The 17,548-nt window shown below is 37.4% G+C and overlaps 1 protein-coding gene across 3 annotated transcripts; it reads left to right on the forward strand.

The window, feature by feature from the left end:
* The first annotated feature begins 4,241 nt into the window (after nucleotides 1-4,241).
* On the forward strand, nucleotides 4,242-17,447 carry LOC139983708 (uncharacterized). 3 transcript variants are annotated; one of them, XM_071997445.1, is made up of 6 exons: nucleotides 4,242-4,673; nucleotides 8,560-8,654; nucleotides 10,275-10,299; nucleotides 11,384-11,454; nucleotides 12,122-12,175; nucleotides 13,613-17,447. In XM_071997445.1, the coding sequence occupies exons 1-6, from the start codon at nucleotides 4,532-4,534 to the stop codon at nucleotides 14,840-14,842; spliced, it is 1,617 nt and encodes a 538-aa protein (XP_071853546.1). In that variant the 5' UTR covers nucleotides 4,242-4,531; the 3' UTR covers nucleotides 14,843-17,447. The 3 variants fall into 3 exon arrangements, with proteins under 3 accessions (XP_071853546.1, XP_071853553.1, XP_071853559.1); XM_071997452.1 differs by having other exon boundaries at nucleotides 10,278-10,299; XM_071997458.1 differs by lacking the exon at nucleotides 10,275-10,299 and having other exon boundaries at nucleotides 4,244-4,673.
* Nucleotides 17,448-17,548: the final 101 nt, after the last annotated feature.

Below are 17,548 nucleotides of genomic sequence, written 5' to 3' on the forward strand. Positions count from 1 at the left end.
ACAGACATAGATTTTAATTAACTCACACCATAATCCAGTGCGGTCACTTTACCAATCTAGGATGCAGACCTACTTTATAGTCTGAGCTTCTATCCATAATGGTCCATGTCCCTGCCTACATCAGTCGGTATTTATGAACCCCCCTCCCCTACCATTTTGAAATCCTGTGGACGCCACTGAAATTAGCTATTTTACTGCCTTAATAGCTATTTTACTGCTGGAATAAGTATAACGCTTGGATAAGTACCTGAGGTAAATCTATTGAGATGTGAACATTCATAATATCATGGAGCCATTCCACTCAGTTTATTGATATACCAACACCTTTTACATCGATTAGGTTCACTTCTTCACATATGCAAAGATAATTGAATACAAAAATGCATGCTATACAAATTTTTCCTTCCTAGAACAAGACTCCTTTAGTTGCTACTATATTATTTGATATTAACTACATGGGTCATTTGATTATAGAGCAACATGTTGAGTACTTGTACTCATACTAGTACCTTGGCAAAATGTCCCGAGTACCAGGATGAGTACAAGGCCCTGAGTACAATTACAAAGCCGTATAAGTACGAGAACATGAAGTTAACTTTCCTGAACTAAAAAACACCTAGACTCCAGTACGATTACTGATTAGAGTACCACAATTCTGCTCTGCTCGGTATAGGGTTTTTTAAATCATCATCATCATATATGCTTAAAACGCTACTTGTCTACGTTACATTGAACCTATCCTACTTGCCAACGTCTTAATTGGTGTTTACCAAGTATTGCGTTCTCGTATTTCATATTCAACCGATGGCCCTGTGCCTTACCACATCTTTCAAACACGTCATATTCATGACGTGTTCGATCACGATACTTCCTTCTCTCTTGAAGTTTGGGGTCGGTCAAAAAAGAAGGCAGACAAGTGCTCAACTTTCTCCATAAACCTTTTTTGTTCAATTTATTTCTTATCATAAAAGCTAGAGTGAACAATAGCCCATGAAGATGGACATAAGTCAAGAGCTAATATAGGCTGCGAGGCACTACAAGAGAAATCCATAAAATTGTTCGGCCTTCTCTCTCGCTGAGGTGTAGACTTGGTGCTGAACCTCCAACACATGTATGTCAGCATGATTGTACTCCTTTCCAGCTGCTGTGAATTTATCCTTGTTTACCCTGGTGTTGTTCGTGTTTAGGTTCCTGAATAAGCGGCGTTTCCTGGTTCCTGTTTGTATGCAGTGGTCGTCAAACCATACCTTGTCACCAATCTTCTTGGATACAAGCTACCCTGTTATCTAAATCTCCGTAGCATCACTGATGATGGTGGTGGCGTTGAAGTGCAGGCTTCCTCTCGGTCAGTAGATCGAACGACAAGAGACCAGTCTGCATATGCAAGGAAGCCTCTCGTTCCCCAGCAATCAGCCTTTCCATACTGCCAAACTTTGCGCTTACATGGTTTGTCTCTTTAGAGTGGCACATTCAGCTTTACAAAGACGGGGTTGTGGTCCGACGGTCCAAGTCTTGCGTATATACTACAAGTAGCATCTAGATCAGTCATGACCAAGTCAAGAATCTGGTCTTCTCTGGTAGGTTCTTTGACACTCTGTTAGTCCCAGAGTGACAAGGGAGGAGCTATTTAGATGGCAACTCCCTGCTGTGACGTTACTGAAGGAAAATAAAATAGGGACAGTTACTTAACTTTGACTGAATTTCCAAGAAATGAAAGGGACATTCTGCTGGCAGACAATATTTTCCACCAGATGATTGGTTCCTGACCATTGAAGTTGTCATAACTGGTAAACGTGTCGGAACTAGTCGGAACCAATACCTTTCTAAACTATACTCCAACATCATGCTCTCAAAGCACTGCTATTGACAGTACAAACAGTTCCTAACCTCGATCTGATAGAAACATGATATTTATACTGCTCATTCTGACATTACGAGTGCTCTGACGTGGGACATGATACTACAGTATAGACAGAATGTCCAAATTGGGTGCTTTTTGGCCATGACCCTATGAATATTAATGATGTTATGGTGACAATGGTAAAAAGTTTTACATTGCAAAATTTTGGGGGCGAATCTGTTGGGCCCAATATGTTTTTGGCCCAAATGTTTGGGGACTCATTTTTAGAGGACAACTATATGTTTGAGCCACTTTGTTTGCGCCAACTATTTTTGGGACCATGTAGGCGCTAAAGATTATTGGGCCCATTTTTGAGGGGGGGGGGGGAATTGGTCAAAATTTAAAAATTGCAATTACTCTACAACCTTACATCAGATTGTATCCAAACTTGCAGTACAGCTGTTTGTTAGTAGCTGGTACATGTGGGCATAAAATATTATGATATTGGCTGTTGACATACTAAACTATTCCGGAAAGTCATGAATCACAGAGCCCAGGCTACAAAGGTTGTGCCACGGTGACCGTAAAGCGTTTAGTCTACTGGCCATACCTTCTTTGAGGCAATACTAGCAAAATAAACTAATAGTGGAATTTCCTGTTGGCAGATTGCCAAGAAAAGTGTTAACATCAATGTCAAGTAAAATGGTACAGTATGAAACAGGAGCGGACATCGAGTTGCAACAAAACCATTGCAGTATGTCTCGAGCCCTGTATTAGGGGTTAAATATTTCTTTTGGGTAAATTGAGCAAACATGTTTTTTTTCCAGAGTTGTTGCAACAATTTTACGAACAAAAAGTCGACATATCTTCTAGAATAATACTGTTAGTTTTAGGTATTCCATTTTAATTGCTTTCGTTACCCCGCGACAGTCGTAGCATCCAAAATATTGCTTTTCAGAGACGAACAATGATTTCCCTGCGCAGTGCATTGACTTTTTCAAAGCTGGTAAACGTCGGCTGTATCGGGAAAGTCCCGGTAGAAAATAGTACCTGTGCGCTACTTGGACGATGCACGTGACGAAAAGACTCACTGCCTAGCTGTCGATTGCTGCTCATATTCTCTGATGGAATAATTTATTACAATTATGTAAGTATATTCTCCGCAAGATCGTGGATTTTCCGTGATGTTTAAGCTTTGTCACGGTTTGTACTAAGAAACATGTTGAACATTTTCGCCGAACTCGTTTAGTCATACAAATACATTAAATGCCTAATACTTTGCCCACACTTGTAATCATTAAACTGGTATTTCAACTAAGTTTTTTTCAACAGATAAGTTAAAAGAACATTCATGGACAGAAATCGGATGCTCTGCTGATCACATTAAATACATCCTTAAAACTATGCCGTTTTAATGAACATAAGAACAGTGTCTATAGTGATTATGAGAATATGTTAGTACAAAATAGCGAAGTATTTCCGTGAACCAGGTTGGCACGTCCAAAGGATTACCTATCATTCCGCTATACCTGGAGTTAACTCGTTGAAACGCAGGTTCAAACTGCATCGCTTATCTCCGTTTTAATGTTAGCTCTACCTATATGCATGCTAAAAGCTAGTCTTGGTCAAGTCGTTTGTAATACTCCTTTCCTCGCCTACAAACTGTACATGCCTCAGAGTCCGCTTCTGCCTACCACGAATGTGCTTGCCCACTGTATTTTACATGCCAGAGGATCTGTCCGATACAATTCCTCAAAACCACAATGACACATGAACAGCAATGGGATAGCAAAACCCACTATGGCTCACATTCGTTGCAGTTGCACCTACACTAAAATTATAATTAATAATAATAAACTAAATACTACTATGGTTATACAAACTAAGGCTATATATTATATACCTAACGTTAGGCTTGGTCCGTGCCTGTAACTTGACAACATATATCTCTATTTCTTAGGTTCAAAGACTTTCGTAGGTTCTGCACCGATTTTACAGAGATTTCCATCATTTCTGCTTTCATTTTATTCATATAACATGGGCTAGTCGGTCTCTCTCCGTCATTTTAACAAGTTCTGAGGCACTAAATTCTTTGAATTTGTATACGTATTTTGACGTCATAACAGTGAACAGCGCCGCTAGCTTCAAATGAGACATTAGCATCAAAGTAGACAACAACTTTGAAGGAGACAACAGCATCAGAGGAGACAACAACAACAGCAACAAAGGAGACAACAACATTGAAGGAGACAACAACATTAAATGAGACAACAACATCAATGGAGACAACAACATGATAACAGACAGAATGGTAGAAACAACATAATACATTGCCCTTTCGGCGTTCCATGCTCTAGCTGCGACGTCTATCTTCACTTCAGTCAACATGCTTGTTTGTGCAAGTGACACATCATTATGTTAAGTATGAAAACCAGACGGTAGCCAGCTTATGCGGAAACTGTATATAATGTACTTGCATATAAGCCTGGCTGTGTGGTGAGCGTCTATGAAGTATGATATATTCCGATAGCATTGTGGATCAGTTGGGAGTCTAATAACGCTATAGGACAGTTATTGCAAACATTCTGACAAGAGCTCCGTGGGCGGGAAGTGCTTTTTACAGAAACTCTGTGAAAATACATAGGCGTCCAAGTCTGTGAATGGTTCTGTATATTACTACTACTCAGCTATATGAATATATATAGACATCGGGGGGAAATGGCTCAGTATTATTCAGATATTTCAGATATATCAAACTCTGAAGAAAATGTGCCCCAGTGCTGTGAAATACTGAATGTAAACTCGAGTACTCCAGAAGAAGTTGCAAGGAAAGGTAAGGCAAATTTGTTCCAGATTGTTCCATAGAAGGAGATAAAACTAGTGTGCGGTACTGCTAAACCGATGCTGCAACATAGCTGTATTTCATTGTCTTATTTACGTTAACGTCTAGGCTAAGATAGGCCTAACCTAAGTTTATCTTTTTTGACAAAAAAGTGTAGACCCATAATAAGCCAGTGCACTAAACAGTAGTACAGGGTCAACCGTGGATACACATGGGGAGGATAGGGAGCTAAAAGCAGCAATTAAGCGTTATGCTTTGAAACATTGAACAACCTTATTACACAGAGTAGTCTATAGACACACCATAATATATTAATATATTGGTTAAACCCATGTATGAGGTGCCGTTTATGACAAAATTATACTATATATTGGAGTATAATCTCTATATATTGAGGTATAAACTATAACCTATATATTACATATGTTGGAGTGTAAACTATAATACATATATTGGAATATAACCTTTAACATATATATTTATATAGGGATATAATCTATAACATATATATCTGTGTATTACATAAATAAATTTATGGTTTTATAACCTATATATTGGAGTATCATTTTGCCGTTTATCTATATATTGGAGTATCATTTTGTCATAAACGCAACCTTATATTATAGACACCTTACAATACATTGTTCCAACACATATAAATCTAACAAATATTTTATAGAGTATAGAACCTACAATACATTGTTCCAACATATGTAGATCAACATCGTATTATGAAGAGCATAGACATCCTACAAGACATTTTATCAACAAATGTACATTAACCAATTATTTATAGCGAATAGTCACGTACAAATAGTACAATGCGTTCTCTCAACACATGTACATTAACCAAATATTATATAGACTCGTGGAGTATATAAATTACACTCCTAAAAATATTATCAACACATATAAATCTACCAAGTATTATAAGTAGTATATAGGCATCCTACAATACATTGTTTCCATTCGAGTGTTATTAAAGGTTACTCTCTATTCCAGATCCTTTCTCATTTCATAATGATCAAATATGCAACAATTAAAACCAGAATGCAAAATACATTGAGGTTTCGATGACTTCAATGCACTAGACTTCTGCTTACTTAGTATAACCAGATCTAGCTGTTACAATAATACTATGGCATGATAAGACAGGTCAGTCTTCTGCACGTGCTTATACTCAACTCCATCAAAAACAATAGGGTTCTTGTACTGAAGGTTATGAATCCACACACCAAGTATTACAAAACCAAACCAAACCTTGATCTCTAATAACTTCGCACATTAAGGTTGCAGAGGAGTCAACTTATGGACAATGCAGATTGGAATATGCCCACGAAACTTCAAAGAATCAACTTGAAAGAAGATAATACAGGTCACTGGAGGTCAACCTGAGGTCAAATGTCAAGCAAATATGAAGGTCGACTATTGGATTACAATAACGTAACTCACAACCTTGATGAACATTTGGTTCTCAAGTTATTGCGAAAATACTAGTTTTTAACCCCTAATTGATCTTTGTTAACATTGGATCATATAACTGTTATGTTTGGAAACGATCCTTTTTTACCCCATTCACAACAAGTCCACAAATCCATAATTGACCTTTGGTGACCTTGGATCACATCACGGTTATTTTAGAAAACGTGCCCCTACTTCATCCACAACTTTTCCCACATATCAGCCATGTCAGACTTTGTGACTATAAGCTGTTGCAAAACGTAGCATAATTTGGCAGGTTTTTTTGCACAAAAGCAACCTTGAATGACCTTGGATGACCTAATAGTTTTTATCAAAAATGTTCCCATTATGATGTGCATTCTGTCCTAAAATCGCAACAATGATTGAAATTTGGTTCTCAAGTTATTGCAAAAATACTAGTTTTTGACCCTTAATTGACCTTTGTTGACCTTGGATCATATTACCGTTATGTTTGGAAACGATCCCTTACCCCATTCACAACTGGTCTCAAAATATCAACCACGTCGGACCCTGTCAGTGGTAGTTTTACAAGTTTTTGAGAAGAAAAAAACACATTTTGACCCATAAATGACCTTTTGCGATCTTGGATTACTTATATCACGGTTATATTGGAAAATATGCCTCTACTTCATTTACAACTTGTTCTGATGTACCACCCATGTCAGATTTTGTGACTAGAAGTTGTTGCAAAAATTAGCATAAGTTGACAGTTTTTTGCCCATAATCAACCTTGAATGTCCTTGGATGACCTGATGGGTTTTGATCAAAAATGTTCCTCTTGATGATGTGTACCCTGTCCTAAAAAAAAAATTGGCCTACAAAGTACACACATAATGTTATTGCTAGAAAGGTATCAAAACCAACCTTTGGCCGCTAACAACTTGAGAACTGGGTGTCCGATTGCAGTGAGAGTTGGTTTCCTATATATAGCACAAAGAGCTCTATCATATATCTATATATTGATAAACTTTTTTTCTTTGCCCCGTATCTCCTAAAATGAGCATATTTTTCAAGATTTGACCTTTGACCCTTTGACCTCGCGGTCAGATGTAGTTTAACACGGTGATTCCAAAAAGCAACATCACAAGTCTGTGCGACCATCCAAACTGTACTTATTAAAACAATGACCTCTGATAACTTCGCACACGAAGGTCGCACATGCGTCAACAATGGACCATTTTGATCGGACGCCATGACAATGATCGTAGGCACTGGTAGATTCCTTTTCTATAGAACTAATTTGCTTCAGTCGATAAAATTTGTTCAGAAGTTGCAAAGCTTGGGGTCACACATGATGGTGCATTTAATCCATGATTGGTTCAATTTTACCTACTTCGGAACATCGTTAAAATTCATCACATATATCACTTAAAAAACTCATCATTATGTGACAAAGAAATCAACACTAATTTTTGGTTATGTTTTTCTTTGTCTGAAAATGTGGGCTCCTAATCTAGACGTCTGAAATGGACAGAACAATTTCTTATGTATTTCTTTATTCAGGAACCTAGGGAATTATCGAAGTGAAACTTGTAGGTCAAAAGTGCAAAGGGTTAAAGAACTTGCAGGAGTGTTTCGCTATGAGACCTTGAAGTTTTCGTAACGTGGGAACAAACTTCTAATTTCAGATTTTTTTACACTGCCCCTGGGAAGCATAAAGTTGTCTAAAGTCAGTTGCCTCAATTGACCCAACTGACGTGAACTCCATTTGTGTACTCTGGCATCTAAAGCCGCAAAAAGCAAATTTTGTATCATAACATATCATGCTCTCCTGGTGCTTTTTGGCACTTTTCCTTACGGAGAACAAGTGGATTGATAGAGACTCTATATGCAGTATGCCACCTTCTGCAATATCCATGTGTATTCAACGTCACTGTCACTCGGTGTTTTTGTCCCTTTTCTCCCTTAAAATGTCGATGAATGTATGTATGTATTTTAGATCCTCATGCAAACATAAAGCCTCATTCGCTTATTAAAGCCGCAAGCTGACCGAAGTCAGTCTCTTACATTCTTGAACCCCTGAAATTCGGTGTGAGTACTCCGTTAAGATACATAAAGCCGCATGAGTATTCATCTCCCAGGATTCCCCATTTGTTTTTTGGCTGTAGGATACCATAAGATTACCATAAAGTCTGCTATAACTTTCACTCTTCAAAAATTGAAAAGATACGCGTCAATCGATCTTCCCTTCTCGAATAGAATTCACACTCACCAGTCAGCATTACATTTGAAAGGAAATAATAATGGTACTTGAAAGAAGTACCACCTGGGCAATATCCGGACCGCTGTGCCAGTCATGTCAGATGTGCGCTCCCACATGCAAAGTGCGGCATGAATTAGGAAACCACTAAAGACGAATACATGATCAGCGGCAACTTATTTTTTTTTTTTGCAGTTAAGGAATTGCAAGAAAAGCTTGTCATCAGAAACAATGCTAAGAAGGAATATCACGTGGAATTACATAAATTATGGAAGACAGTCCGTCGTCAGGTATGCTATATTATTGTAAGAATATTACGATGAACATATTAAGTAAACCTTCTTTCTTAGTAACTTCTCTCTATTAAAGACAATGTCTCGGTGAGTAGAACTTTGGTTTTGACCAAACCTAATAGATTGATTGATATGCATTACCTGTGTTTTTCGATAACAACCAAGTTTCTTAGCTCTCTCTGCATCGCCGGCTGATTATTTACAGTTAAGGCAGCTGCGGGAAGTACGAGTTGTATTTCGCTTCTGAAAATAAATTTTCAGAAACCAAACAGAGTCAGAGGGTTTGATGTAACATAATTATTAGAATCAAATTATATCATTAAGTCGTCGCCTGTTTGGACTTTATTTTAGTTTAACATTCTAGGAACGTGCCTGAGGCCGATCAATTGTTAGATTATTCATTACAAATAATCGGTGGTTAGGTCCGATTCGGTCAATTCTGAGGATGGTGTGGGCATCACGGACATATGTTTTTATTATTTACATTTTGGTGACATAGCTTTCTCCGGAGGGCCGACCTAGTCCTCGATGCTACTATCGACACGAGCATTGGGATCGGTACATGGGTCTTTTATAACTTTGCAGATACTTAACGACCAAGTGTTGCTGCTTTTTCGGCATTAAATCACTGATTATGCAAGACAAGGGTACTTTTCTTTTAGGAAATAAATCTTGTCACGTGTACAACAGTATCATAACTAAATCACATCTCCAAGGCTATTTGTTTTTGTAATTTGTTTTCCAGATCTTAGAAAATAGAAAAGAGATCGGCAGACAATTGGAAGTGCTGTCAAAAAACAAAAAAACATAACATGATGATTTAATGGGTACTCTGAATCTCACCATAAGCTAAGAACCCGTGATTAGGATGCATGTTATCATGAAGCTACGTTTATGCTTGCAAGTATGCACCGTCATTGCGGCTCTCCAGCGTTTTAGCAGAGGGCGTTGTCATATCGGTAGTAATGCGCATAATATGTATGTTTCAATTTTTAACACTATAATATCTTGCAGCGCGCTCGCGGTAGCATACGCCCATTACAGACCCCATTGACTTACAGAGTAAACAATAAAAGTAATGTGGTCTCTGAGTCTAGATAGAAATTCTCACCAGCTGAACACTACCCACCTGTCACGTTGGCCTTTCATGGCACCTAAATTTTCCATATTATGAAGTTTTCGTCACTTGTAAACAAACCTTTTCACTCGGTAGTAAACAATTATCGTACGTTGCTCCTGGGAGGCCTAGAAAGGTCTAAACTGGCCTCAATTGACCCAATTTTTGCATCCGCATGTACTTCCATTCATGCTGTTTATCATGGAAGACAGATCCTGATCGATAAAATATCAAAAAAGATGTTCTCCTACTGCAGTTTGGTACTTTTCCTGAAGGAGAACCTCCGGACGAATTGCTATAAACTTTAATAGGAGTAAGCAACCTTGCGTTTACTTCATGATTAAGCTAACCTACGTACAGGTATAGTACCTTTTGCTTTGAATATTCATTTTGAGACACTCCTTTGCCATATTTCTAGTACGGCGACTGAAACTAATATTTTTCCGCGACAGACAAATACTGATATGTGTTTGTCATTTCTTGTTCTATTTCGTATATAGCAGGAATCCGACCACGATGACAGGGGTGAGTATAAGATTTATAATCCATATCAAACATACAAGATCATAACACAGAGCGTTGTAGAAATAATCAGTACATCGTAATGTCAGCCATGTCAGTTCACCAAAATTGTCGGTTAATGAAACGGATTTCAGAAGCAACATTTCTTCAATTGTTGGGATGGAATAATAAAGTATTACGGAAGGACTAAGTCGTGTGCTGTATACTTTTCATAGGTATGTATATCATTAACCATTACATCATTAATATGGTACACAAAGTAATATCTTGATCCATTGTTAACGAAACTTGCATCTAACGCCTAAGTCTGGTAATTAAAACCTCAACGTTCCCAGTTTTACCCTCCCAGTGAAACACCAAAGGCAGTGAAATTGTGACTTTTCCAGTTGCCCTTTGTGTATATGGCGTACCAGGGCGCCATGACAACAAACATTCACAAGGAATAAGTAACAGAATATATCAAGGCGCTTAAGGTGAGCTGGAAATGTCTGTTGTTTTCCTTAAAATTTAAACTCCTTCATGCAAACAAAATGGAGTTTGAATGGGATGCGTAAGTCTAGGAATTCGTGATCAGTCTACGTATAGGCTGCACGCATTCCAAGTAGAATTGTTTCGGCTTAGAGGGGGTAGGGGGTGGAATGGTAGGCTTAGGATTACCTTTCCACTTCGTGGAGAAAATGAAAAAAAGGGGTGACATATTTGAAGCTAAAGGGCAACATGCCTTGTAAGATCAGACCAATTGAACTACTGTTGGTTTGGAGTAGCTACAGATGGCCAAATTATCACTGAAAAAGGTTTCGCATCTTTGTACAAACTACAAACGCCGACAATTGTGTGAATCCACCCGGACGCACATGTATAAGATAGGAAAAAGAACGAGGATATTTCCAAGGAGATTCGGAAGTATGGTAACCCCGAGCTATGGTCGATGAGTATCAATGAAAGATTCAACAAAGGTATTTCACTACATTCGAGTCCACTCCACACTCTGATATATTCAATGGAATTGATTTTCAAAGTAAGTCACAACCGCCGTTAAAATTACATATTTTTTCTTACTTTCTTAATTTTATTATCTTCTTTATAGATAAGAGTGATGATGGGATCGATGAAGAGAAGTGTGAAGAGAACTTGAAGAAAATCCATGAGGAGATAACGGTAATCAATTAAACCACTGACATGTTTGTTTTTTTTTTACTGTAAAGCGCCTTAGAGCAATTTCTGATTGGATAAGGCGCTATAGAAATTTTGTATAATAATAAGTAATAATAGTAATTGCGTCACGTCGAGTTAGTGCCTTAACAATAACAACCAAAAATCGTGGATACTTGTAGTCAGTAGCGTAATAACGAGCAGCCTTGTAGTACTATATATATAGTACTACAGTGGTTTACAGTCTAGTATATATATATATATATATATATATATATATATATATATATATATATATATATATATATATATATATATATATATATATATATATATATATAAATATAAATATATATATATATATATTTATATATATAAATATATATATATATTTATATATATAAAGTGACGAGAGGCGATGGAGATTACGTGTCTTGACTAAGAATAACACGTAAGTCTCATGATTTGAACAGGACTCGAACCTGCAATTATAAGATAGCATATAAATATAAATATATATATATATATATATATATATATATATATATATATATATATATATATATGTTTATATATATATATATGTTTATATATATATATATATATATATATATATATAGGCCTATACATATATGCAGTCAACAGTGCAAACGTGAAGATTTTTCATTTTCAGGATGCTGTAGCAGAAATTCGAACAGCGATGGATCATATCAAAAAGGAATATACGGTAAATATTTAAAAAAAAAATTGTATTGGAAAAGCTTCAATATGACTTTCTGATGATGCTCATATTGCATATGATGTTCATATTGCAGTGTAATGAAAAAGATTAAGTTTAGTAGACCTTTACCCGAGCAACGTTTTTGGTTTCGATGATAAAAGTAACTTATGAATTCATGCAGGCGGAGAGTATGTGTATATGCGTGTATGTGTGTGTGACGCCTCGCTTGTAAACACGATATCTCAAGTAGGGAAGCTTGGACCAATCTAATACTTGATGGATATGAGTACCACATTAAGTAGATGTACCGTATTGTTTTTGGTGCCTGTGAAGGTCACCAAAGGTCAGCTAGAGGCCAAAAACAAAACAAAAAATCCAATTGACAGGGTCCGACATGGTTGATATTTTGGTAGTAGTTGTGAATGGGGTAGGGGATCGTTTCCAAACATAACGGTCATGTGATCAAAGGTCAACAAAGGTCAATCAGGGGTCAAAAACTAGTATTTTTGTAATAACTTGAGAACCAAATGTCCGTTAAAGTTGGGAGTTACGCTATTGTAATCCAATAGTCGACCTGCATTTGGTTGACCTTTGACCTCAGGTTGACCTCCAGTGACCTGTATTAGCTCCTTTCAAGTTGATTATTTGAAGTTTCGTGGCCATATTCAAATCTAAATTGTCCATAAGTTGACTCCTCTGCAACCTTAATGTGCGAAGTTATTAGAGATCAAGGTTTGGTTTGTTTTGTAATACTTGGTGTGTGGATTCATAACATTGAGTACAAGACCCCTATTGTTTTTTGATGGAGGTGTGTATAGCCACGTATAATAGACTGACCTGTGTTATCATGCCATAGTGTTATTGTAACAGCTAGTTCTGGTTATAATAACAAGCAGAAGTCTAGTGCATTGAAGTCATCGAAACCTCAATGCATATTGCATTCTGGTTTAATTAGGTAATGAAAGCTTATCTCGAACACCTCACCAAATAAGCTGATATCAAAATCGTTTGGCGTTTGCAGTATATTTATATTCAAAGTCTTCTGATTGGAGCGAAGTTGGGGTCATTTTATAAGTGCGGCGTCGTTTGATAATATGTTACAACGCAGTTATCATAGAATCAAACAGTTTTTCGATATAAAAGAACGTTGTAATGGTCTTTCTTTTGCCAGTGAAATAATACAAACAATTTGAATTGAGTGTTATACGTTACGGTGTACAAAAGCATGTGTATCTTTTACATACAGTTAATAGTTGAACTTACGGCTCGTTTAATGCAAATTACAAACTGTGAATTGGTAAAATGTAACAATACAGAACATTTTGCAAAACGCCATCGTCCTAAGACATTCATTGAAATCGACCGGCCACTACCTAATCATGTGTTATTTTCAAAAACGTTAAGACCAATTAAATATAAATTTATTTGCATTTGCTTATACAGGTTCCTTTTTTCTGTCCGTTGATCGAAGCCCAAACCCATCATTTGAAGTATGCTTCTTCGCCTCTGAGTTTTGCTGACATTAAAATAAAGCTTAGCCATGGGGCCTCTACAATGTCTTTCAAGGAAGGTTCCGAATATTATTTGAATACATATTTTGCAAAAAAAACGACTTATCGTATTCCAGTTGGTTATAAGAAGCGTAGAAAGGAAGCAAAAGTTCGAAACGAAGATCTTGGAAAACGCCAGCTATCCCACATCCCTGACGAAGATATTCCCTATAATGAACCGATACTATCTGAAAGGAAAGGTTTCAATGCTGAAGAGAACGTAGCAAGTTGCATTGAGAAATGGGGTAAACAAAATGGGAAGAGAATGATGATATTTACGAATTTGAGGATTCCAGACCGAACAATTTATTATCCTCGAGATATTGTAAGTACGGATGGGGAGTTCGACGTTTTAGTCCTCTGCGATGAGTTTATCCTCTTCTGCCAAGTGAAGGGAGTAGATGAAAGAAGCGGGAATAGTAACAAGAGAAGTAAGTTAAAAGAAGCTTGGCAGCAATCTGACAAAGATCTTCTTCGTTTTGGTGAAGCCACAAGAGATTTGCCGTTCATTCTCAATGTTCCGATACACACCGCTATCGCCGTGCCGAATTTGAACTCCGGCAACCTGGAGGCGTTGGGTGTTTGCAAGTATCACCGCCGATTCATACTCTGTAAGTGTGATATGGAACCCTTTTCTCATTTTGGTGCATGGATATCCAACATTATTAACCCAAAAGACGAAGAAACTCCAAAGATTTCGGAAGAAGACAATCAAACCCTATGTGCCAGATTCGTCGGTCTAATTTCAAAGGTACCAATACCCACGGAACGAGATATGATCCTAGACACTCATAAGAACATTAACCCAGGTACATATGTCAATAAGGAAAGCAAACTCTTTTCAATCTTCACACCAGACCAACGTCAGCTATATCTCGCTGAAACAGAATTAGTAATAATACGCGGTGAATTTGGAACAGGTAAAAGCCTGGTTCTGTTGGCTAAAGCGTTGAGTCTTTTAGAAGACGGAAATAAAAAACCGATGATAATATCCCTGTCCAACATTGCCAGTAGTGGATACTGCTATCACAACGCGAAATGTGAATTTGTAGATCACCTTAAGAGATCAGTTACTTTGCCAACTGAGCAAAAAGACAATTGGTGTTCCATCTCAGCGACCTGATCAGGGATTACTACCGTTTGAAAGATTTGGTAAGAGATGAAGAAAAGACGATGGTTACTCCTCAGCTATTTCTCGAAATTTTGATGTCAAAAACTAAAACAGAAAAAAAGGATGTCCATTTTTTCTTCGACGAAGTTAATGCGTCCTTTGTAGAGAAATGCGAATCTGTATTCACAGAATTTCCCACACATTTTCCTAACAGTTATATGTGGTTGGCGGTACCAACACATTCGTCAAAACCAGCACAATCACGTGATGAGAAGTATAATGCAGTGATAGATAGATTGATTAACAGGGGTTATTATGACGGTCGTCTGAAAAGAAGCATGCGTATTCCAAAAAATGTCTTCAATCTTGTAACGTTTTTACAAAAGAATGTATGCACTGACTTGGATCGAAATAAGTGTGGTCATGTTATTGATGGTCCGAAACCGCATTTCTTTGAGGTCCCGAAATGCATTTGCAGAGATACCGCTGACGATATAACGAAGTGTAGTTGCATGGAAAAAAGATTTTTCGTCACCTTCCAGAATGTGATGACCTATTTTAACTTAATTAATAGTGATAATCTATTTAATCCATCGGAATGTACTATTTTAATTAGCAGTGTCATAGGTTCAAAATCATTATTTGACTTACTAAGAAAGGCATGTGACTCATTGAAAATAAGCCTAAACATCAACAGTCTGGTTGCTGAGCTTGCTGGGGTCTCACAGGCCCCTGACGACAAAGGGGAAAGTCCGGCTATCATAGAATTAGGGGTTTTCGATCAGTATACGTTCACTGGTTGTGAGAATGCTCTCATTATTGTCATTGACCCATACAGATTGTTTCAGTGTGGTAAAGGAATTAAGATGAAATACTGGATGAACCTCTTCACACGTACCACATCGCAGCACGTTCACGTCTATTGGCCACAGGATGAAGCCCTTCGAATGTGGCGTGGAGATTTGGACTCTTATGATAAACTGACGGAAAATCGCAAATATTTAACAGAAGAAGATAAAAAGGCTAGATGGGAATTTACTGAAGATGGAAGAAAGAGTACAGAGGATATAGTCGAGAAATTGGACCAAAATAATCTGATAATCAAGATTCCTGTTTCAATGGACGAGGAAATTATTCAAATGTAGTGTGCTGATGTTTCTGTCCCATGGTATGTTGTGTATATTCATGACAGGGTGGATACTCATAAAGGTATTGTCGGGGGTGTTTTACGGTATGTTAGGGATGATATTGTAAGTGTTGAAAAGTCTCAGTTGCAAGTTTCCTTTGTAAATTCTGTCTGATGCGAGTCCACAGACAACTCCAAGAGGTCCAGCGGTGTTACAACTTTTGGTGTTTTTTGCCGTTCTCCTAACATCAGCGAAGATGACGATGACTTGCTGTTTGATTCAATTAGAAAGGCTGAAAAAGATGATTATGTTATAATGTGCGACTTTAATTTCCTGCCATTACTTGCATAGATGGTTCCAATGGTAGGAAGGGTAGTAACTTTGTAGATGTTGTGCAAGATTGCTGTTAACATCAGCATGTTACTTTCCCTACTAGGTGGCATAACATCCTGGATCTTGTCTTGAGTTCTGATCCAAGCAATGTTGTTGTTTTGACGGTCTTAGGAAAACTATGAACTAGCGATCTTGATAAACTAGCTTTAGATGTTGTTTGAAAGGTCGTAAATTCTGTGAACAAGGAAAAGTCCCTGATTTTTCGAGATCAGATACAGAGGCAATTGAAACTTTACTAAAGGATACGGATTGAATTAATTTGTTTATAGATATGAGTGCTTCTCAATGGATTTGTTTAGCTGATAAGTTAAAGGTCATTATGGAAAATCATGTTCCGTGGAAAAATTGCAGTATGCCACCTTGGAAAAATAAGAATGTTAGATGTGCAATTAAGCAAAAACGTAGAATGTGGAAGTTATTTAGGAGGACTAATTCTGAATCTCTTTTGGTCAATTTCACAATGCATCAGCTGAAGGTAGAAAGCTTAGTGTCTGATGCAAAATTGAATTTCGAAAATAACATTGCCTTGGATATTAAGGATAACCCATTACCTTCTTTTCTTATTTCAGGTTAAAGCAGAAAGTTAAAGTTTCTCTAAGGGAAATACAGTCAAGATCTTGCAGATCTTTTGAACAAATATTTTGTGTCGGTTTTTACAAGGAAATATATGTGAAGTATTCCAGATTTTCAGGGGGTGGGGGGGGGGATGAAGTGATGGTCCTAAACTGGATACGGTCTTATTTTCGGATGAGGTTTTCTTAAAGGAGCTGCTTTTTCTAAATGTTTTTTTAAAGCTTCTGGACCTGATGCAATCCATCCGTATTGACTTTGAACACTATTTCTGCGTTCCACTCTCATTGGTTTTTAGTTAATTTATGAACGAATGTCATATTCCTAAGGATTGGAGATGTGCTAATATTACCCCAAATTGCAAGAAGTTTGATAAGTCCAAGCCCTGCAATTATAAGCCCGTTAGTCTCACTAGTGTTGTTTGTAAGGTCATGGAGTATATTGTTAAAAAGTCTATGGCCATGGACTGCAGTTAACTTAGTGGTCAGTCTTTGATCAGAGAGTCTCAACTTTGCTTTTGTCAAAAATGGTCTTGTCTCACTAATGTTCCTGAGTTAATGGAAGATGTAACAAGCTCACTAAATAGGCAGAAGTCTGTAAATGTTGTGTTACTGGATTTCCAGAAGGC

This window comes from Apostichopus japonicus, chromosome 2 (genome assembly GCF_037975245.1).
Source record: "Apostichopus japonicus isolate 1M-3 chromosome 2, ASM3797524v1, whole genome shotgun sequence".
NCBI classification, from domain to species: Eukaryota; Metazoa; Echinodermata; class Holothuroidea; order Aspidochirotida; family Stichopodidae; genus Apostichopus; species Apostichopus japonicus.